Source organism: Artemia franciscana, chromosome 11, assembly GCF_032884065.1.
Source record: "Artemia franciscana chromosome 11, ASM3288406v1, whole genome shotgun sequence".
NCBI classification, from domain to species: Eukaryota; Metazoa; Arthropoda; class Branchiopoda; order Anostraca; family Artemiidae; genus Artemia; species Artemia franciscana.
Window position 1 is genome coordinate 5,864,759 of NC_088873.1, and position 24,097 is coordinate 5,888,855.

At 34.1% G+C, this 24,097-nt stretch overlaps 1 protein-coding gene and 1 long non-coding RNA gene across 3 annotated transcripts in view; both read right to left on the reverse strand.

Moving 5' to 3' along the window:
* Positions 1–24,097, reverse strand: part of LOC136032731 (uncharacterized) — a 306,662-nt gene that overhangs the window by 17,216 nt on the left and 265,349 nt on the right. The gene's annotated exons all lie outside the window — the stretch shown is intronic.
* LOC136032721 (something about silencing protein 10-like) lies at positions 5,015–20,850 on the reverse strand. Of its 2 annotated transcripts, none has more exons than XM_065713033.1 (3): positions 20,692–20,850; positions 7,823–8,118; positions 5,015–6,344 (listed from the first exon to the last, which is right to left on the reverse strand). In XM_065713033.1, the coding sequence occupies exons 2-3, from the start codon at positions 7,967–7,969 to the stop codon at positions 5,031–5,033; spliced, it is 1,461 nt and encodes a 486-aa protein (XP_065569105.1). In that variant the 5' UTR covers positions 7,970–8,118; positions 20,692–20,850; the 3' UTR covers positions 5,015–5,030. The 2 variants fall into 2 exon arrangements, with proteins under 2 accessions (XP_065569105.1, XP_065569106.1); XM_065713034.1 differs by lacking the exon at positions 20,692–20,850 and adding an exon at positions 20,591–20,655.

Here is a 24,097-nt window from a genome sequence, read left to right on the forward strand (position 1 = left end):
TGAGACAGCCGTTTTAATTTAAATATTCTAAACATCAGATAACAAAGGCTTCACGGTCGAAAACCCCCCAGAGCCTTGGGATAAGTGCTGTAAGTTTTGCCCAGGGGGTATATAAGGTTTTCATGGAAGGTTTGGTAGTAAAATTTTTATGATTCTCGTATGATTGAACATATAAAGTTCTAGTTCCCTTTTTAAGAGTCAAAAGTGATAACAGGCCAACTAGCCCCTCTCCTAAGCCCTTTTTCTCCATATGTATCTGATCGAAATTTTGAGATAGCCATTTTACTTAAAATATTCTAAACATCAGATAACAAAAGCTCCAGGGTCCACAAAACCTCTCAAAACCTGGGGTTAAGTGCTGTATGATTTGCCCTGGGGGTATGTAAGGCTTCAACGGAAGGGGTTGTCGTATAAACTTTATAGGATTCTCATATGACTGAAAATATAAAGTTCTAGTTCCCTTCTTAAGAGTCGATAGTGATAAGAGGCCAACTAGCCCCCTCCTAAGTTTCCCAAATCTATCCTATCGAAATTTTAAGATGTTCATTTTTCAAAATAGTCTAAACATCGTACAAAACGGCTCTTGGGCAAACCCAACCCTCCAGAGCCTGGAGGGAAAGGCTGTATGTTATTTCCCGGAGGTATGTAATTTGTATATAGAAGGAATGGTTTTATAAGCTTTGGAGGAGGGTGATTTGATTAGAAACTAAAAGGTTCTAAGTTCAAATTCCGTTTTTATCCATAAAATAGCAATAACAAAAACAGTATCCCAAAGGTCTCAATGGCCCTTTATTTGGAAAACCACTTACAACAAATAATTTAAAATTGGATAAATCCATACTAAACAGCCCCTAAATATATATCTACAAGGGAAAGAAATTAACTCACCGAAATTCCAAAGGAAATTACGATCCTCCTATCACCCGAAATAAAAAAAAAATGATAAATTTTTCTACGTCATCGAGGATCCAACGCTAATAAAACAACACCCAAAACATAAAAGAAATCCTAAAAATATAAAATGTTTTTCACATTGAGCTTTAATAAAATACTTTTCATCTGTCTTTTAATGGAACCAGTAGTCCAGTAAGTACTGGACCTCAGCAGGAACCAAGTTCCAAGCATGCCCCTCAGTCCCTTGGTTCGTTCAGATCGAAGTCTGAACGAACCAAGGGAATAGCAAGAGTCGTCACATCCTCGCAGCTACAAACTGTGCATAAATTAATTTCCTTTACTGGTTTAAGTGGTCCATGACATAGGTTTCATTAAAACTGAACATCTCTATCTCTGGTACAAAACGAGAAAAGTTAATGGTTTTTATAAGATTTCTGAGAAATTAGATGTCAGCTTCTAGTTTTCTGTCGTTTATTCGTATCTGTTGTATAAGCTCTACAAGTTATGGCAAGACCACCCAATCAGTTCTAAATAATTGGCCATATAAACTGAAAAAGTTTATAATGGACGAGATAGGGTCATTCTACAAGGTATTGAATTCCTTTAAAAGAGAGTTTGGAGCTCCTCAACTGAATTTGCCACTAAATCTGTTGGCCACTTGAGCTGCCTTGGCCACTAAAAACAATATTGGGTATTCTCTAGTGATAAAACTGGTGCCCTTTATTAATTATTCTCAAAAATCATTAATATACAGATTAAAAAGTTTCGGCGACCACGTACATCCTTGACAGAATTGCAATTTTCCTGACGTCCTGAATTGTCCAGATGCATCTATAGGATGGAAGTGTGCAGTATAACTCTTATTATTATTTTTTTATTTTTTTTTTACCTTTTTTGTAAATCTACAAGGTGCTTGATCATTTCAACAAGCCTTAATCATGTAATCATTAAAGGAGCCAAAATGGTTAATAATAAGAAAGATAAAAACAAGCTCAGAAAGGAAGAGGGGTAATTCTTAGCATCGCGGAAGAATTGAGACAAGAATGTGACAAAAACACAGATTTAGATTGTTGAATCATTTGAATGTCTCAAAAAGCAAAAAGACCTTGAGCATTACCGAAGACCTAAAATTTGTGCAGACAAAAAAGAAGGGATAAATTTTTGCATCCTAGAAGAAATTAGACAAGAACACGCACAGATTGAGATATTGACGCGTTTAGATGTCTCAAAAAGAAAATATAAAGATCTGAAAATCAAGCAAATGCGTAGACGAAAAGGAAGAGGGGGTAAATTTCCGTACCCCATTAGAAACTGGATACGAACGCGTTAAAATACACACATTTTTATGCGTTTGGACATCTCAAAAAGAATTTAAGCATTCTAAAAAAGTCGTCTCCCTCCTTAAAAGCCTCTTACTCCCCGAAATTCGAATCAATAACTGACACGTTTATCAATAACTGATAAACTTTGATAAACTGATAACTGATAAACTGATAAACTGATTTTTTGAATCAATAACAGATACGTTTACTCCTGTTTTACCCTCTAACGATTTCCTTTTTTATTCAGAGGTATTGATGCATCTAAACTACTTTAGACATATTTCTTTTTGGGGTGGATAATTAATAATTGAAAAAGCCAACAAAACAATTGGTTTTAATTCGGTGGCTAATAGATCAATCTTCAGATACTGTTAAATCATATTTATAATATTAAACAACAACACTAATAATCAAACTAATAAAACTTAATATAATTTTCAATGGGGTTGTAGAAAATAGAATGAAAGTTTGGATTTGCACATATACCCAAACTTTGACTATCATCCCTCTTTGATGGATGAAAAGACAAGAAAAATACAAGAATCTAGAAAGAATTCCATTGCTCCAGCAATACACAGATAAAAACATTTTATTATTAACCATCCCTAATCCAGTGATATTTGTATTAAACAATACATGGTAACGAACGGTAGGCAAGGAGCGACTGTGTCTAATGGTAACCGAAACTCTATAGTAACGGAATTTTTAAAACAATAGATGCGCCGAAAGAATCTGATTTTTATGCTGATTTTTGACATGTAAATGTTATTAGGTTTAAAATTACCCATAGAAAGTTACGAGCCTGAGAAAATTTGTCCGATTTTCGTACAAGGGGGACACACCCAAAATTCAAGGTTTCAAGCTCATATCTATAATTACATTGAATTTTTTTTTCTTGTACAGAAAAAAGATCACGGAGGCGTGATTATTTATTTTTCACAGGGGTGATCGGATGAAATCAATGGTCCTAGAAGATCAGGAGAATGCTTATTCAAACGGAAATCAATAGTTCTATTGCCACTTTGAAGTCACCAAAATGATCGGAGGACTAGCCCCCATCCCACACCCCCTTTCCCCAAAGACAACCGATCAAAATTTTGAGAGTCACCTGATTTGGCATGTTTAAAAGATTAATAACTATGCCTATGAGGACGACATGACCACCACAGTCCCTGGGGTAGGGCTGTAAACTTCACAATTTCCCCATTGTTCACATAGAGTATTCGTTATTGGAAAGATACTTTTAAGAAATTGGGGAGGGGCGGTTTATTTTCTAAGTGAGAGGGGGATTTTCCGCAGCAAGAATTTTCCATAGACAGGGGTTTCCTGGGAGTTTTTAAGGGAAATTTTACACGAGAGGAGAGAAGGAAATTTCCTGGTATTATTTAAAACAGTGAGAAATTAAATAAAAAAAAAAAATAGATTTTCTACTGAAAGTAAGGAGCAACATTAAGACTTAAAACGAACAAATATTATTCCAGATATAAGGGGGGAACCCTCAATCATTATGGTATTATTTGACTTTTTGTCACATTTTTTTAAGAAAGACTGTTTAAACACAAGGGCCGTCAAATTTGAATCAGAAGTATTTTAAAGAAATTCAAGACTTTAATGTAAAGGGCGACCGTTGAAAATGGGACAGCCCCTTTCTTATACGGAATAATTTCTGTTTGTTTTAAGTTTTAATGTCGCTCCTTACTTTCAGTTGAAAAAACTTGTTTTTGTTTAATTTCTGGACATTTTTGAATTAATGCAGGTTTTGATTTTGGCTCACCGTACATGAATAATTAAAACGTAAAATTGCAAAATGTATATTTGAGAGAAAGAGTCAAACTTTAGCGTAAAGAGTGGCGCGTTTAAGAGGGAACAGCCCCTTTCTTATACGGAATAATTTCTGTTCATTTTTAAATTTAATATTTTAATACATTTTACCAGCTGGTGGAAATTTTTACCGACTGATTTGGGTGATATTGCTAGTAAAATTACTTCTTTTTTTGTTTTTATCACCTTAGACTGATATTCTTAAACTAATTTTACATCATATATTTCCAACCGCCCGCTTTACCCAATAATTTCTTCTTTTTTTTACCGACTGGCTGAAAAAATGGGTGGGGGCGTCTCCACGCCATGGCCACAATAGCTTGTACTAAGCCTTAAAGAGGCTCACAAAAATAAATTTTCGTGTCGGCTTGACACTAGGTATAGCTTACCTCGAGTTTTAGAGGTTTTGATGGTAAATGAAAGCACTCGGCCTAAAATAACCACCCAAATAAATTTGTATATACAGATGTCGTGTCATACTTATACTAGTTTATGCACCCAAAATATCATACACCCCGAATGTTTTGCAGTTTACATGTCAAAAAACCACTCAGCATACTGAGTAGAACATCCCTGACATGTCACATCGCTACTATTTAAGACACATCTCTAATCTTAAATTCGATGCAAAAAAAAAAAAGCCTTGGAGAGCTTCCCAAAATAAATTCATGTTTACACATTATAAAATTTTACCAGTGTCATAAGTTCTGCAAAGGGGGGGAAGTTATCAGAGGGATCCTAAACGGCGGAGGGAGCCGAGGACTGTAAAAAGGTTCGTTTTAGGGCTATCTTTTCCTGTCCTCAGGGGGCCTTTGGTCTAACCTTGAAGGTAATTTGCCCCATCCTACCTGTATACAGGTACTATACAAACTAACACACACACACACAGGAAGCTATAGTAGAAGGTTTGTACACTCCACTTGTTAACTCTTCCTCTGCAAAAATATTTGCTGATGGTTCCAAAAACAAAGCACATATGAAACGCAAATTTTATTATTTAAACTTAACACTCTTGACAACAGTTGCCTTAATACCAGATATCTCTCCGCCGTATCTGCTAACTTCACTCCTAACCTGTCTAACAGCACCCTTTCTCCTAATAGTGGCCTTTCTGAACTTATTTCTGTGTTTAACACGCGGGTTTCTCTGTTCTTTGCTTCTCGCAGGCATGAGACCCTTGTTTTTCGCAATTTGATACGTAATTGCTCTCTTTCCAGTCTCTTCATCGGTATACTCTTCCTCTTGATTTTCAACGTCATCTTCACTTTTTGTGCCGTCAAGTTCTTGTTCTTCTTCAGAGGAGTTCATCTCAACCTTTTTCTTTGATTTTATAGCATTGTACAGCTCAACTGCGGCAACTTCGTCTGCAGTCAGTTCCGAATTTTTCTTTTGACTATTTTTTATTTCTTTAGCTGGTTCTTCACTAAGTGCTGACAATATTTTTAGTGTCTTCTTGTTCACCATTTTCGGTTTTATTTTAACCTTCTCTCCGGTTTTGAGCGATTTTAGGATTGCGTCTAAATCAGTTCTAAGTTTTTCTTCAACTGGAGCTAACTGCTTCAAAAGTGATTTGTACTGAACTAGCCTTTTCATGACTGGATGATTTTTGACAGGGACTCTGTTACTTTTTAAAACAAAATAAAAGCTTAAATTAGTACAAAAGCTCATTAGCAGCCTAAATTTTAGTTTCACAAATTCCGCGCCGGATGATATAGGCAATAAGCCCTCCTTAATAGCTTTCATTATAGGTTGAATTTCCTCTTTCAGGATATGGATTTGAGATTTATACTCTTCGATAAGTCCTAAAAGCTCAGGTGACTCCTTTTTAACCAAGTCAAGCTTTTCTTTAGAACTCAATTTTTCAATATCTTTTGTGACAATACTTTTCACTTCCTTCTCTACTTTCTTAACCAATTCATCTGTTTGAAAAAATTCAAGTCCAAAGTCGGCATCATCAAGGGTTTCAGCCATCCTTTTTTGAATTTCGCGCGCTTCCTGCTCCTCTAGCTCAGCGGCTTCAGCATCAGATCCATCCATCCCACCCCAATCTTCATCAACATAATCTGCTGAGTAATAGGTGGATCTCTTTTTGCCCCAAGCCCGGCTATCAGGCATTCCATCACTGGCGTTGTCTGCTATGTCACTGTCCATGTCACTATCTTTGGCAGGGGTTTGCATTTTGATTCCCTTCTTCTTCTTCTTCTTCTTGGTTTTCTGTGGCAAGTCATCTTCATCACTAGTATCAGCAACACCCAAAATTTCTGTTTCTTTGTCAGAATCAATCGGACGATATTTGCCATATTTGACCTATGAAAAAAATTAACTGTTTAACTCACTGTTTAAACTCAGTGACAAGTTTCTCAACTAATATGTTGTGGTTAACAAGGTCAATGGAAGTTGAATCTAGCCAGCAATTAGGCTTTTCGAGAGTTATCCCAATTGCCTTTGGTCAGTAAGAGGTAGGATCTTTCCTTTTAGCCAATCTGCAAGGAACCCTTCATACAATTTTGAGAATACAGTACTGAGAGAAACAGGACAAAAACCTTCAAAACCAGGCTTTCTGCCTTTCTTTTTTAGAGGGGTTATGAAACCCTGGTTCCATTTTTGTGGAAAATGTTCAGACCCAGTAATTTCTTTAGAAAGGACAGACAAGGGCTTTGAAAGGAAATCACATAAATCACTCATAAAAGCCCAAGGGATATCCAAAGAGCCAACAATTATTTTTCTTAGTTTCCCGATTCTTCTCTCGATTTCAGACGGAAAGAAAGAGGGAAAAGAAGGGGGGAAATCATCTGTTGGTAACTGGTAAGACAATGCTGGAAAGCTCTTGACAATGGAAGCAAGGAAACAGTTAAGATTAATTGCAGTTCAGGTAAGTTGAAGTTAAAGCTAGTTATGACTCTTACCACACAACTTTTTATTACCTTGAAAAACTGATTTTTGTTTGTTTGTTTATTAGTAAACAATTCTTCGAACTTGTTTTTGTAGTAAGATCGAACCGATTGGTACATAAAATGTTGCTACCTCATTTGCTACCTGCAATGGCAAAAGTTACTGCCTCAAATGATTTAAACTAGGTTTTGTTCTTCTTTTTGTTATCTAGTATCAGCAATGCCATCTAGCACCTGGCATTTGAAATAACATCATTTTGAAATAACCAAAAAGGAAAAATCTTAGAAAATGGTAGTTTTCAAGTATGAATAGACCAAAAATGGGCCAGGAGGTGAGCTATTTTTAAATTGATGTCTTTGGTACTTTAAAGCCCAAACCAAAGAGGACGGTTAACTTACAAGAATGGGAACTGGCGCTAGTGATAAAAAAACACCAACACCATCTAGCACTTGGAATTTTTCAGTGTAATAAGAATAATTAATTTAATTAGCGTAACTGGTAAAATTGGGACGGACACAAGTGCCTGATCTCAGTTCTTAACAGAAAAACGATTAGAAAGCTTGAAAAAATACCAAATGTTGCTGAATACTAGGTGGCGTTCTTGTTGTTTTTTGTCAGCACTGGCATCACTTCATAAGTTACATATATTCTTTGGCCCAAGCTAAAAGTAATATTTTTCACGTAATCCTTATCTAATTATCATAATTAGATCTAATTATAATAATTATATCTAATAATTTAATTATATTTTAATTTACTAATAATTTATTAATAATTTAACGATAATTTAATATTTTTTTAAATTATAATAATTAGATCTAATAATATTATAATTAGATCTATAATTATCTAATTATTATAATTATCATCTAATTACATCTTTGAGTACTTGCCTGTTTTAGTACTTCTTCATCTCTTTCATATGCTGTTTTTTCGAATTTGCTGTTAAAAATGAGATCATCTGCTTCAATATACTCTTCATCCAAGTTATCTACAGAACTGGGAAGCTCTTTCTTCTGTTTATAATTCTTTTTCCCCATTTCAGGTCAGTCTAATTGAAATATTAGTCAGTTTTTTGCTTAGGATTGGGTAATAGAACTTCAATTCCTCTTTTTTTGTACTCCAGCCTTCTATAGTGTTGCTTCTTTATGCCAAATTATAGCCAGCACTAGTCAAATACCACGGAACCCTGTTAACAGTAAATGATGAGTAATCCTCTGTCTTTAGCTAAATTAAAAAAGAAGGAAAATACAAACAACTTAAAACCATTTTCAGTCAAACTGCCAATAATTTCGGAATATACTACAACATTACAAAATAGACCAATCCCACTTTCTAAGACATATGAAAGAAAGGCTGAGAGGGCTAGGTAATTTTTATGGATGAAGTATAATAGACTGAAGAAAATCAAACTTTGTGGACATCCTCCTGGGGACGAAAAAAAAAACTTGTCCCCAAATGGGTGGGAATAGATTGAAGGAACAAACTTAAACAGAATTAGCGTCAGTTGACGAAATTCCAGGAAGGAGAGGGGGGAGATGTATTTTCTAGTATCTAAGGGAGATATCTGTAGTAGTATTTTTGCAATGAGAATACCTCAAAAAGATATTTTCCAAAATCTAGGGGACAGGTTCCACTCTGCAGCCCCCCTCCCCATTAAAAGACTGTACCGTCTCTCAGTACAGCTTGATTCTTCAAAGAGTAGTTAGCAGTAGTAACACTACTACAATACCATAAATATCTAACTCAAGCAGGGATGTCCTGGGTCCATCAGGAATAGGTAGTGCGGAGGATAACCTTACATAAAAGGAAAGGATAGGAAAAGGAAAGGACAACTTAGGATGAAAGAAAAAAAAATCTACATCAAATAAAATAGCGTAAGAAATACTGGGATAGTTAACAAAAGAATAAATAAAGGATTATACTGTGCTTAAATTTAACAAAAAAGAAAGGAGAAAGTAAGCAATAGTAGCAAGTCATTGCCACTTGCGTACGCCACAGCATATACCATTAGCGAAATCTTTATCCAAACATGACATTTATTTCATCACACGTAATTAGACTCTTGAGCATATACTTCAGAGCCATAGTTTCAGTTGCTACTTGGTCTTCCCTCGGAAATATTTGTCGTTGCGCGTGCGCGAAGGCGGGGTCATGAATCATGTGTGGTTTTATATATGTGTCAAAAAATTTCAATGGAGAGTATAGGACTCTTCACTACTGCATATTACCCTTACTGTGACAAAGGCTACATTTGCATTTATTATAGAACCAAAATGAACAGAAAAAAAAACTTAAATAACTTCATAAAAACACCTACAGTAATTTTGGACTGACAACTACCAAAAAGAAGTGTTCAAACAATAATTGTTATAGTAAGGAAAAAGCTTTTTTCCTGGTAAAATATGCTTCAAAGATGTCCTTCTTGCTTTGTTATCAGTGTCTGATAACAAAGCAAGTGACAATTTGCATTGAAGACTGGTGCATGACTGAAATTCCTCTTTTCAGGGGAATTTCCTTGATAGTATTTTTTTCTCCTTGTTTTTACAATTGTTTATTTAGTTTCTCAACCTTTTTATGCACTACTCTGTCTTTTTCTTTTTGACATTTAGTCAGAGGTTCTGTTTTAAAGGTTCTTTTTATTATAAAGGTTCTTTTTATTATATTTTAATATATTTTTATAGAGATTCTTTTATATTTTTTATAGTTCTATTAGATGTTTTAAAGGTTCTTTTTAACATTGTTGCTTCATTTCTCACTAAAGATCCATGGTAATTTAATAACAACAATTTTGACTGACAAATAATTATGACTTAGAGTAAGAAGGTTTATTCTTACGAGTGTAAAGCCTCGCTTTCCTGTTTCTTTCTTTATTCTTGTCTATAGACTTTTCGATGGCTTTTAGTGTATTGATTTTAACTATACTATAAACAATATAATCGTCACCATTAAATTCATCTTTTGAATTATATGACTATTTTATTAAGAAGATCTATTGTAATGACTGTTAAGTCTAGCTTTCCTGTTATTTTATTCCACATTGTTACTAAGTTTTTGGGTTGCAAGCTTTATATTATTTACAGGGTCACATGGACTTTCAAAGAAAGCTTTGGCTATACTACTATTTAAAAAAAAAAATTCCATTGGTGGAAAACTACTACTTTCACTCTTTTTCCAGAGTGAAACTATTGGTGGTATTTGAATTTTACTAAACTTATGGGTTTGGAAGCTGCAGTAATTGGATATGCTAGTAATTGTAACTACATTCTTCCTCCTCCCCCCTCTCATGTCTGGATGTAGCAGTAGACTATATACAAAACTTTGCAGATTTCGTTGGTTTTTTAATGGGAACACAAATCAATTGTAGATAAAAATAAAATCACCAAGCCATGTAATCAGCAAACTTAAGCATACAGTCTAGGGCTGTATCCCAACCTAGGACTGGACTTGCTAGGACTCCGAAATTGGAGCCTAAATAATTTGCTAGGATGATCTTCAAAATTATCTACCTCTGTACCACGCCTTCAAAAGAGCACTAAGCCTTTGATGAAATTAGACACTTTGTGGTAATAAGGTGATACTTTTCAGAAATAGATCTAAAGTACAAGCAAGGGGCAAGAAAAGTACTTTGAGCATCCTAACTTGGCTAAATCTGGATTTACAGGATTCTAAAGAATTTGGAAAAATAAGGTTCAAATTGAAAAAAGCATTATTGCCCTAAACCTTAACTCAAATTGTTGGAAAAGTGTTTTCAAATCCTACATTCAAACCAAATTTAAGGAAATAAATTGCTTTTCTAAGATATAGGGAAATAAATAGTAAACCCACAAAATCAGTAATTTTTTTACAGAGTATTTTTTTTTTTTATGCAACAGGAGTACAAAATGCTACTTCAGGGGGGGGGAGGGGGGGTACAGTCAAGTAATTCATTTTTCAAAATGAGATAAATAACCATTTATGATTGTTTTAAAGTAGTTTTCATAATTGTTTAGAGCTTCCTTAAAATAAAATTTATCCCCCTCTGTTTAACCTTTTGCCCAATGTTTTTTCTAATGAGGTCAGATTTAACCCTAGGCTATATACGAAACTAAAAGAAAACACAACTAACAATATTTTTGCTTTATAATAACAATAATTTATTGTTACCATCTATATATGACAAACGCACTAAGGAGGACAAAAAAACGCACACCAATTGACAATTTAACTTTTGAACACTCATTGAACAAGGCTCAAATACTACAAGACTTTACAGCTCATGACAATAGGCATTTGATGGAAGACACACCAGTAGGAAATCGACAATTCTGTTGCAGCAGCTACAGAATCTAAATAATAACATTAGGGTTTGCTTTTTGTCAGAGGTAGAGAAAAATTCCCGAAAGGGTGTCATAAACAACACAGGTGGTACAAAAAACTTGTTATACAGCTAAACCAAGGGTTCTGGCAAATTGGCCATTAGCCCTGGCAAGAACCCTGATGCAACACTAGGCACTTGACAGAAGACAGATCAGAGGAAAATCGATAATTCTTTTGCAGCTGACGGCAAATCTACTTGACAGTTCATCCATCACTTGACAAATCTCAAAACACCATACCGTCAGGAAATCTACTTATTACGCGTCCAGATGGGGACACTAAGACAATACTTGCAGAGCCTAAAGAACAACAATCGGATTTTCTTTTTATCAGAGACAGAGAAAATTTTCCAAAAGAGTATCATAAACAACATACAGGATGCAAAAAACGAGTTATATAGCTGACCATGCGTTTTCTTATCAAATTGGCCATTAGCTTCAGAGAGAAATCCATAAGAATTTCTTGAATTCTCTCTCAACACATTGACCATTAGTGACCATAACTCGAATCCAGGTTCCCAATTTACGTCCGAGATATTAAGAGACAGGGAGGTAGAAATTGTTGAAGGGCCATGCCAAATTTTTGAATTGGGAGGGTGATGACAATAAAAACGAGAAACTCAGTTTTAGTAGAAGCAATTGACAGCCCAATAATATGTAGTAACTTTCTTAGAGAAAGTTAGTACTTTCTCTACTTTCTAAGGGAGAAATCCATAAGAATTTCTTGACTTCTCTCTCAACACATTGATCATTAGTGACCATAACTCGAATCTCGAATCCAGGTTCCCAATAACTTTCTAAACTCTTTCTAACTTACTAAGAGAGAAATTCATAGGAATTTCTTGACTTCTCTCTCAACACATTGATCATTAGTGACCATAACTCGAATCCACGTTCCCAATTTACGTCCAAGGTATGTAAGAGACATAGAAGTAGAAATTGTTGAAGGGTCATGCCGAATTTTTGAATTGGGAGTGTGATGAAAATAAAATGAGAAATTCAGTTTTAGTAGAAGCAATTGACAGCCCAATAATATGGAGTAACTTTCTATAAATTAGGTTTATCTTTCTTTCCATTTTGATCCAAATCCCTTCTTGTTTACAACATTGGAAAATTAATCTGGTTTACATGTTGGGATGTATCAATACAGTTAAGGATAGTGATGCATATTGGAACATGCATCAGATTCTTTCATCTATTAATTAATTGATCTTGATTAATTAATTAATCTTGTCTATATAATTTGAGAAATGGAATATGCATCAATATAACATAGCAATACATTCTAAAAAGCAAATCATGGTGTTTTTCAAGTTCTGTAAACAATAAGATTTCAATGAATCATATTATTAAAGTACCTATATAAAATGACGTGCTGAAACTTTTCTGTTAGCAGAAAAAGCAAAGCCAAATGAATATAAAGCCCAAATATAGTCAAGGATTTCAAAAATAAACTGGGCAACATATCCATTTGCTATTGAACAAATATAAAGTAGTCAGAATATGTAAAATTAAGAAAGACAAGTTATGTTTTTCAAATCAGAAGGAAAAACGATTCTATTGATATTTCAATAGTCAACTAAAGGGACAAACAAAAAAAATAGGAAAGTTTAGGTAATACTCTTAAATTAAAAAGAGCAATTAAATTGTATGCAAAATGAAACAAAATACAGTAAATTTTAAACGACTAAGATTCCTGGTAAAGGGATCAGTTTATTTCATCAATAATATATTTAATTATTATGAATTTAATTAAAAAAAAAAATCAAATTACAGAAAGATTTGTTGCTTCCATAAATTATAACAGATGTAGATTTGTCTTTATGCAATTTTCTATGCCTTACAATAGTTTACAGAAGTAGTAGGGATGCTCAAAAATCATCCTGTCTGCATTTTTGCAGGCATGCCTGCATTCCATGTTTTGATTGTATAACAGCCATGTAAAATGTACTTTTTTCATAACAGGATGATTCTCCCCCTTGAACTTAAATCCCTTATATATTCAGACATTGAAAAAATATTATAGCAAAAAAAAAAAGTTTAAACTTACTATCCAGCTGTCAAATTAGCCCTCTTTCTTTTTATTGTCCTATTCAACTTAATAAAATGAACAGGTTCAAAAAATTTTTCACCAAAGGAGAATTATCAAACACTTTGTGATTAAAAACAGGAAGTAAAAAGTGACTCAGACCAATATTCACCAAAACTAAAAATAGAATTCTCATGACAATTGCTACACTGGCAGCATTGGCATTTTATGTTGATTCTAAATACATAAAGTTCTTTCAATTTATTGTTACTCACCCAAAACCAAAAACCTGAGAAAATTTGCCTGATTTTCAAAAAAAGGGGAAACAACCCCAAAAAAGCAAGCGATCTTATTGACGATCCCTTTATTAGATTCGTCATATCAGAGAACCCTACCATAGAGGTTTCAAGCTCCAATTTACAAAATGTAGAATTTTGCTTTTTTTCCAGAAAAAACATAATTGACGCATGCTTTTTTTTTTGAGGGGGTGATTGTATCAAACCGAAGGTCCAAGATAATTGGGAGAGAGCTCATTCAAACATAAATTTAAAGCTCTTTTTCAAGTGACTATACAGATTGCGCCAGGGGAAAGTCTTGTTTTCTTTTTATGTCAGGGCAACAAACTATGACTTTACCCCAAAGAGGACAAATTTGCAATCAATTTAAAATTCTGATGAGGTAATTGATTTAAAAGTATCAATAACTATATTTTAGGCTTCCCAGTTGCAAAAGAAGTAATGTCACATGGTGGTAAAACTGGATTCAACCAAGTTGATTCACTTTATTTGTCATGAAATTATGCTATGTTTGGTAATCTTTAATTGCATATTAGCCATAATGAGGCAGAGGGGGGGGGTAATTGTTTAGGTGGGGTAGGGTAGATTCCTAAAAAAGTACATTTTAATGGACAAACTCCTTACTCTTTATGAGGTTTCAGATAAATATTGAAAGAGGTAGGGTGGGAGTACATATTAATTAAATTATTTCTCTATACAGCTAAAATGTTATATTTCCATATCTATCAGCACAGAGGTGGAAAAGGCAAGGCAGGTCATCATCACCCCATCAGTAAACTTCTTGGGGATGACAAATACTGCTAGAAACTTAGTTTTCAGCAATATTAAATGATGTTATTTTTTTTCTATTTATATGAAGTACTTTAATAAATTGAAGGAAATACATGCAATGTATTTATCAATAAGAAAATCCTATTGTAGAGGTTGTGATGGTTTCAGAAAAGTATCAGAGAATTTCCATCCATACAAACAATAATACTCCTTTTCATCCAACCAAAATTCTCGAGTAGTAATATTAACAAGCACCTTTTACCAAAGTTACTATTCACCATTAATTTTTTAAGTATATTCAAGTTTTATCCAAAATTGAAATTGGAAATTTGAACATAGTATGGTACTCATCAACATACAAATATTGTTTACACATTTAAAAAGCAATTAACCAGGGATTTAAGGGACTGGTACTTCAATTTATATCTTGGTTAGGCCTGGGTATGATTTGGAAAATAATCAGAAATTAAATAAAAAAAAGAGCTTTTCAAATGAAAGCAAGGAACAGATTTCAAAGCTATTTAAACAGATTATTCTTTATATGAAGGAGGCTGTCTCCTCCTTAGCTCCTTACTCTTTATTGTGAAGTTTGGCTCTTTTCAAATTTTAAAGGAAATTTGCATTTGGAAAGATAAGATTTTTCAAAGCACTAAAAAACTTTTGTTTAATGAGCAAGGTGTTGAGAAGGGGGCCGTCTCCTTAGAGAGTAATTTATATTTGTTTTAAGTTTTAAACTTGCTCCTTACTTTAGTTGAAAAACTTTTTCTATTTGTTTCATTACACTGCATGAAACTGCAAAGTTTTATGAATACAATACTTAAGGTAATACAGAAAAAAATGATTAATATTTCAATGATCTCTGCTTGGATTTTGATGGGTAATCAAACAGTTTGTGGTAATGAACTCCAAGGAGCAACCTGGCTCAATAGTAATTGAAACTTTTATGAAAAGAATTTTGATGCCAATAGATATATCAAAAGAACTGGCTTATTATGCTGATTCCAAATGTATGATTTTCATTAAGTTTATCTTACCCATCAAGAAGTTACAAGCCTGAGAAAGTTTGTCTGATTTTCAAAAAAGTGGGAAAGACCCCCTCCAAGCAATAGAATCTCAATGCAAATCCCACTATCAGATTCAATGCATCAAAGAACTCTAGTTTAGAGGTTCAAGCTCACATCTGCAATAATGTGGAATTTTGTAATTTTTACCAGAAGAAAGATCATGGATGTGTGTTTATTTGTTTCTTTGTTGTTGTTTTTTTTTTCAGGGGTGGTCCTATCAACCCAGTGGACCTGAAACTTTGAGAGAGGGTTCATTATAATGGGAATGAAAAGTACTAGTGCCCTTTTTAAGTAACCAAACAATTCGAAGGCAACTGGGCCCCCTCTCACACCCCTTTTTTCACAAAATTGTCTGAACAAAATTTTGAGATAGCTTTTTTCTTCAGCAAAACTGAAAGGCCCAATAACCATGTCTTTAGAGATAAAATAACCCCCTACATCCCCTGGGGAAAGGTTTTTAGGTTATCAAATTTATCCATTATTTGATTTGCTATTGGGAAGTATGCATACATTTTTTGGGTAGGGAGGGGATGACAAATTTTCTGCTGGAAGGATTTTGCACAGGGAGAATTTTTCATGGAGAGGGAGGTTTCCAGGGGGTTGCCAGAATTCCTATATGAAATTTCTTTATATGTCTTGCTTTCTTTTTAAAAATTCACTTTTTGGTACAGAGATGCTAAAGGTAAGTGTCCAGGGTAAATTTTCACCAGGATTGAATTGCCCAGAGGATATTTCTGTGGGGAGGGGGTTTTTCTGTTGAGGTGGAGCCAGGTATCCTGGCATTATTTAAAAAAAATATCAGAAATAAAATTTATACAAAATAAGTTTTTTCAACTAAAAGTAAGGAGCAACACTAATACTTAAAATAAACAGAAATTATTATGTAAACAAGGGGGTTGCTCCCTCCTCAACACCTTGCTCCTTACACTAAAGTTTAGATTTTGTCCCAATTCTTTAAAAATGACTCTTGAAACACAAGGATTGTTTAACTAGAACAATTACTAACTTTTTAAAGTGCTTAAAACTGCAGTGTGAAGAGTAGTATATGTCCCCATATATTATATACATATGAGGATTATATAATAATTTAATCTTCATATATGTAATAATTACTGTTCATTTAAATTTTTAATGCTACTCCTTACTTTCAGTTGAAAAAACGTGTTTATTTTTTTACTTAATGAAGCTTAGAGACAAATATTTTTCTAAAGGCAATGGAATGAAAATGAAAAATAAATTAATTTAAAAAAATACAAAAAACAATAGCCTACTTGTAAAAACTAAGACATTAACTCCCAGCATGTAGTTCTGTTGAACAATGCCAAAGCATTGGGTGGATATTTTTTAACAATATTGACAGTTTTAAACCTGGTTATCAAACACCAAAATATTGAGTGCCTTTAGACTCAATTGTTTATAAAAAGTAATACATTATCAAAGTAGTTTGTTCACAGGAAAATATTAAAACTAAAATCAAGAAAATCAAATACAAATTTTGAATTCCATATTTTTAATCTAATTTTGAATACCAAAAACCAATATATTTGACACCTTATACTGTAAATACTATACTTAATAACTGTAAAAAATTAAATCTTTTTCAAAGTGACAACTAGATAAATACAGTCACTCCTGGAAAAAAAAGAGATAATAACCTCCCCCCCCCCCCCCGAAAAAAAATGCATCTGTTCAGGGGAAAATACAAAATTTCCCAGCATTATGTCCAGGAGAAATATCACTGGTTATAGTGGCTTTATATATCAACTCATGGGTACTCTTGCAATGGAAGCAAAAATTGACAGCATATTTTTACCAAAACTGTCCCTTATTAAGTTTTTTTCCTTGTGATTTTTATAATTATATAAACTTTTTGTGTACTAATAACTACACTAATTACTAATAAACAAATACATATTTAGAATCACCATAAAAAGCTGATTCTTTGATTGAATGTTATCAATAGTTAGGCATTTACACTTTTATTATTGACAAGGATTGTTATTTATTTACCATTCATTACTATGAAGAAATTGGGTACTTGTGTACCCAATTTTCCATAGTGTGACAAGTTTCCAAACTTGTCTCTTGAAGCACTCAGAGGATTGCACTTATTTTTGAATACCAAAAACCACTATATTTGACGCCTTACACTGTAAATACTATACTTAATAACTGTATTCAAAGTGACAACTAGATAAATACAGTCACTCCAGGAAAAAAAAAGATAATAAAATACAAAAAAAAATGTATCTGTTCAGGGGAAAATACAAAATTTCCCAACATTCTGTCCAGGAGAAATATTACTGGTTATAGTGGCTTCATATATCAACTCATGGGTACTCTTGCAATGGAAGCAAAAAATTGACTGTATATTTTTACCAAAATTGTCCCTTATTAAGTTGTTTTCCTTGTGATTTTATAATTATATGAACTTTTTGTGTACTAATAACTACACTAATTACTAATAAACAAATACATATTTACAATCACTATAAAAAGCTGATTCTTTGATTGAATGTTATCAATAGTTAGGCATTTACACTTTCATTATTGACAAGGACTGTTATTTATTTACCATTCATTACTATGAAGAAATTGGGTACTTGTGTACCCAATTTACCATAGTGTGACAAGTTTCCAAACTTGTCTCTTGAAGCACTCAGAGGATTGCATGTTTCATAAGGTTCTCAGCAACAGAGCCACTAAGCTGACTAAGCCACTGAGCTACTAAGCTGCTTCTTTGCTTCAAACACAGGACTTTAAGACAACTGTGACTACTTTTAGCTTTGACAACTTGCAATGGTAACTGTGACTGCTTGTAAATGCTACTGCATCTAAATTTGACAAATTTCAGGGAATGCTAAAGGATATTTTCACCCTTGAAACTTTAAAGTTGAAAAAATATCACTTTGATGTTTTGGTACTGCAATGAAAATTTTATGTTAAAAAAAAGTGTTGAAATGGGGAATGTTGAAAAACTTTGGCAATAAAAAACAAACAAAAATGTTATAACATACTCAATAAGTGATGTTAGGTTCTTTTGTGAAACAAACTGCAAATCAGGTACATTTTAATTAAATATTTTATATATAGAGGTGGTTAGGTTAAGTAAGGTATTTGATATAATGCACCCCACCACCCCCACTAATGTGCAAATATATAGCCCAAACTTTGATAAAGCTAATGAAATAAAACAAAATATGATGAAAATATGGTACTTTATCATAAAAATTGTAATATTACACCTTAGAATCTTGTACCCAGAATACAGAAACGTTGTTCAGAATCACATTAAAATGAGGTCTTCCTTCTGCCTTTACTGCTGTCACTAACTTCTACCAATATGCATAGCAAACTAAATTGAGTTTTGTCTTTGTGGCTATGAAACCAGATTTTCTCAGTAAAATTCTTTTCTAAGTGTTCTGAATTGAATGAATTGAATAATGAAAAAGTGCCAAATATTTAACTTAAATGTACCTGAATTGCAGTTTGTTTCATGAAAAAAATCTAACTTTACTTATCAAGTGTGTTCTGAATAAAAAACAAGTACTAGAAACTAATTTTGTGTGCATGTGTTTCTCTAATCAAATCAGATAGAAACATGTTTGTGGAAAATTGGAAAGGGGTCACTCAGTCAAAGCAGAACTTAAATCTTCCTTGTCAAGGGTTGAAATCTATTGCCAGGCAGCCAACAATGGGGCAACACACATTTTTTCCATGGTTTTTACCTATTCTGCTCTTTTTTCTTTGGTTTCCTCATAATTACTTTATGGTCCTAAATTTTCAGGGGGCAATGGTCCCCCCTGACCCCCCTTACCAGCACCTATGCTTGCCAGTGCCCTTGACATAAACAGCCTAGCCTATACTTATAAGGTAAATACTTCAAATAAAGAACAAATTTTGATGATTATTTTTGCACTTTTCAATAAGCTGTATATTTCAAAGAAGCTTGAAAAGGTTTCAAATGATGTATTCATGTTTTTCTTGGCTAAATTAGGCCTATGTGAATATGTATGGATTTACCAGATATGCTATATATCCAAATCAAATCCAAAATATATCTAAATTAGGATATATAAGCTATTTGCACAGCATGGGGTGGGAGTTAAGTTCATTTGTGATGAAATGATGGCTATATTTAGATTCAGAATGCAATCCTAGGTAGGCTATATATTTGCACATTAGGAGGGTGGTGGGTATATATTCTGTAAATATATAGATTCTAAGAAATTCATGAAACTCTTACAAAAACCAGGAAAAAAGTCAAGATAAAGGTTCTCCCACTGCAAAATTGTTGACTAGGATTATTGTGCACACTATGAAGCAATATTTGTTTCTTAACATGTCTTCATATGTGGTGGACTACTTATACATTTATAATGGGATTAATATTGATTTAAGAGTAAAGAGATTATTATATTTGGAAAGAACATAAAAAAGGTGTTGAGTGGTAGGCTATGTTCACTTTACTCCTTGGTATGTAATTTAAACTGCTCCATAACCTATTTTGTTAAAATGTTCCTTTGGTAAAATTCTAGTTAATTGACTTCTTGCTATCTCAGAAAGGGTTTAAGTTAGGAAAATGAAACTTTCAGGAATGGGTCTACAGGCTAAAGTATGTCCCGGGAAGGTATTTTAAAGTACCCACCCGCACTCCTTCTCTCTCTAGAGGGCCCTGAAATATGCCTACATGACAGGTCTATACCTATTGAAATTTTGACAAAACAACATTTTACCTTACTTTTCAGTTACTAGTTGCTTTTTCTCTACCTTTAGTTTGGAAAATGCAGATTCCTGTTATTTTGAGCCATATCAATGTTTTTTTTTTCAAAATTTAGGAAATGTATTTGCATATCTTTAAAACCTTATAAAATGGAATTGAGCAAAGTTATGAAGCTGAAAACAATTTTGTTGTACTTCAATTAAGCAGAAGATCTAATTTGCAAGGTTTCACTTTTATAACACACATGTTTTTAAAGGTCATCAAAGGTCAGGGCCCACTAGAGGGAGAAGGAGTGGAGGTGGGTACTTTAAAATACCTTCCCGGGACATACTTTAGTCTGTAGACCCATCCCTGAAAGTTTCATTTTCCTAACCTAAACCCTTTCTGAGATAGCAAGAAGTCAATCAACTAGAATTTTACCGTTCCTTCAAAATAGTAGTAACTCTAAACTGTTTCCAAACGTAACATCGATTAGAAATAGGGATAAAGATAGACTTTGTCAATGTCTACAGCCTACTAACCTTTACCAGAGCATTAATTCTGTTATTTCGTGCAATTCGTCACAGTGTTGCCACTCGGCAGGGTTTCATGGTGCGATCTTGGGTGGCAAATCAGCGTCACTTTAACATAAAAAATGTCATTTTCCAAAAATTGGCCGCTTGTGACGCTTTGCGTCGCTAGCGCTGGCACCAACAAGCTTTTTAAATTGAAAATTTTGTCGAATCCGCGCTGTTTTCCGAATCTTTAAATTTTCCGACATGAAAAGTCGACGCTAATGCTGTCTATCAATTACAAACAATCAGTATTGATTTTACTTAGGTAGTACTGATTCTACGTTTTGCGCAGCGCTTCCGCTCTTGTCAACTTTCTAGCCCCTTCCGCCTTTAAAACCTGCAAAAACGTCAATGGTCTTCACTGTATAAAATGGTAATTTGTCCCACAGAGTACTTTATTTTCGTTTTTTTGCGTAGTCTTTGCTCATAGCGCGAAAAAGGAACGAAAAAAGAAATAAGAAAAAGCCGCTCAAACTTTGTTTTTCTTTTGAAAAATCAGAAAAAAAGGACAGCAAGATTTGTCTACATTGAGAGTTTTTTCACAAAATGAGTTTTCTCGATTATTATAGGGCATTTGGATACTTAGAACTTTTCTTTCCTCTGAAAATAGAGTTAAAAAACAAGTTATTTCAACTAATAGTAAAGAGCAACATTGAAACTAGATTTTATTTCGTATATGAAAAGATTTACCCCCATTTTTACATCTTACTCTTTATGTTAAAGTTTCTTAGCAGTTTAAAAAAATCTTATTGTTTTATTTAAACAACTTTTGTATTTCAGGAGTCGTTCTTAAATAATTGGGACAAAATTCAAATTTTAGCATAAAAAGCTACGTGTTGAAAAAGGAGAAAATTCCTTTATAGACGTAATAATTTATGTTGGTTTATATCTTAATATTGCTCCTTACTTTTAATCGAAAAAACTTATTTTTTATTTATTTTCTGATCGTTTCTTAAATAATGCCAAGAAATGTGACCCTATCACCGCACAGAAATCCCCCTTCCCACAGAATTATTCTCTAGACAATTCAATCCCAGTGAAATTTTACCACTGACAATTACCCTTAACAACTCCAAGCGTAAAATTGAGGCGAAAAAAGAAAGCAAGACATAATAAAGGATTTTTTTTTTAGGGATTCTGGCAAATTTCCCCAGTGTATAATTTCTCCTGACAAGGTCACCCCCTGAAAACTTCCCTCCTCAAGAAACGTTTCCCCGTGAAAAAAACACTTCATAAAGTTCATCCCCCACATACAAAAATGCATACATACTTCCCAATAGCAAATGCTATGTGTAAACAATGGGGAAATTTATAACTTAAAGACCTTTCCCCTGGGTCTGTGTGGGGGGAGAGGGTCATGTTACATCCAAAGGCATAATCATTGGGGTCTTTCAAAAATGAACAAAATAGGTATATCATAATTTTGATCTGACGATTTTGGGAAAAAATAGGGGTGGGGGCCTAGTTATATATTGATACTTATCTACATTTACAGTTTTCCTTTTCATTTATTTTTGACTTTTTTTTGTAAAAAAGTGCGCAACTTTGAAAAAATGCTAACTTATGATTATGCAAACTTATATTCGGTAAAAGCATCGCACAATATTACCTTGACTGCTCTTTTTTGTATTGACTCAAGCTGGTCACTTAGGTAAACAGTGTCATTGACTTGTGGGCCCCATACGGGACATGCATACTCTAAAATTGGTCGAATGTAAGTGAGATAAGCTATCCTTAGTTGTGTCACTGGGAAACCAAATCGACGCATTAGTATAAGTGTCCGCATCGCACTATCTGCCTTTTTGATAATTGTATCGACATGAAGGCTGAGAGAGCATTCGATGCTAAACTTGACACCAAGCACTACTGCCGAAGATTCACTAGGATAAGGAGGAGGATGGCACACAAAGTCTCTCTTCAGGGGATTAAAGCGAAGGATTTTAGTCTTTCCTTTGTTGATTTGGAGGCTGTTCGCAGTACATTCATATTTAAAGTTGTTGATTATTTCGTTACAGAATTGGGGAACAGCCTCAGACTTCTCAACAATGTACTTCGGTAGGACTGACAAGTCGTCTACATTCTTAAATCTTTCCTCATAGCTGGAAAGGATGAAATTTATCACTGACAAAAACAGTAGACTAGCGAGCTTAGTACTTTGTGGAGCTCCGCATGTAAGCTCAACCCATTCGGAGTTGATATCTCCTGGGAAAAAAGTGTAAACGCACTGATAGCGTGCTTGTAAAAAATTGATCACTAAAAAGAGAATATGTTTTTGCGCACCCATGGTGCGTAGATTTGTGATAGCAACGGAATGGCGAATAAGATCAAAAGCCTTTCGGTAGTCTACGAGGAGTAGGCCGACTATAGCACTTCCTCGGTCGAGCCACTCGACAATGAGATGGTACATCTGTACTAAATAAACAGTTGTGCTGCTGCTTCTTAAGCATCCATACTGATACGGGTCTAGATGTGCAGAAACCTGTGACATAAATTTTCAGTAAATAGACGTTTCTGCCACTTTAGAAAGGTTCGGAGTTATTGATATAGGCCGGAGTTGATCACAAGATTTTGGACATCTTACTTTTGGAATAACGCGGACATTTGCTCTTTTCCAAGCACTAGGAAATACTTGCTGACGGAAACATTGGTTGATTATAGAAGAGAGTGGCTTAGCAAGAAAAATGGCAAATTCGCGTAACAGCTTTACTGGAAGTTCACCTGGATAGCCCGCACAGTTCGCTTTCAGTCTTAGGAGTTCCTTATAAAGAGTGAATTCAGAGATTTCAAATACGTCATCAATCTCTGCACCAGCAATGATAGTACCAATTTCTGACTTGGTGATTGATGGAAATGTGGTACAAATGTCAGCAAAAAAAGAATTGACTTCATTAGCTGAGGTTAAGGTACCGTCCTCTTTGTACAGCCTTAAATCTCTCAGTGTTGTCTTACCGGTAAGTCTCTTTACTGAGGAATGCCATTTGTGGGGGTGTATTGTGAGTAAAGGAGTATTTTATCCCTCACATACTGCCTCTTGGCGCGCTTGTTCAGTTTAACAATATGATTACGCAACTTGGCTGAAGCTACGGTATCACCAACGATATGAAGGCGACAACGGGTTTTATTAAATTCTTTAGATCATTGGTTATTCACGGTTTATCAGTGTCACTCACAGTAATGACTTTTACGGGGAAACAAGTCTGAAACTGCTCCTGAAGCAGAGTATTCAGCTTATTGACTTTGATATTAATATCCTGATCAGAGAAAATGTCCTCAAACTGATAATTACCGATCCAGCGACCAAATGTAGATATCGAGTCCTCAGTAAGTGGTCGCACTGTATATTTGACTCGTTTTGGCTTCGGAATTGCCGAAC

Excerpts from the sequence above, each read along its gene's own strand:
- LOC136032721 (XM_065713033.1), bottom strand. The coding sequence starts at position 7,969 with ATGGGGAAAAAGAATTATAAACAGAAGAAAGAGCTTCCCAGTTCTGTA. Across the intron at positions 6,345-7,822 it reads ATGAAGAAGTACTAAAACAG|GTCAAATATGGCAAATATCG; the intron begins GCAAGTACTCAA and ends TTTTTTTCATAG.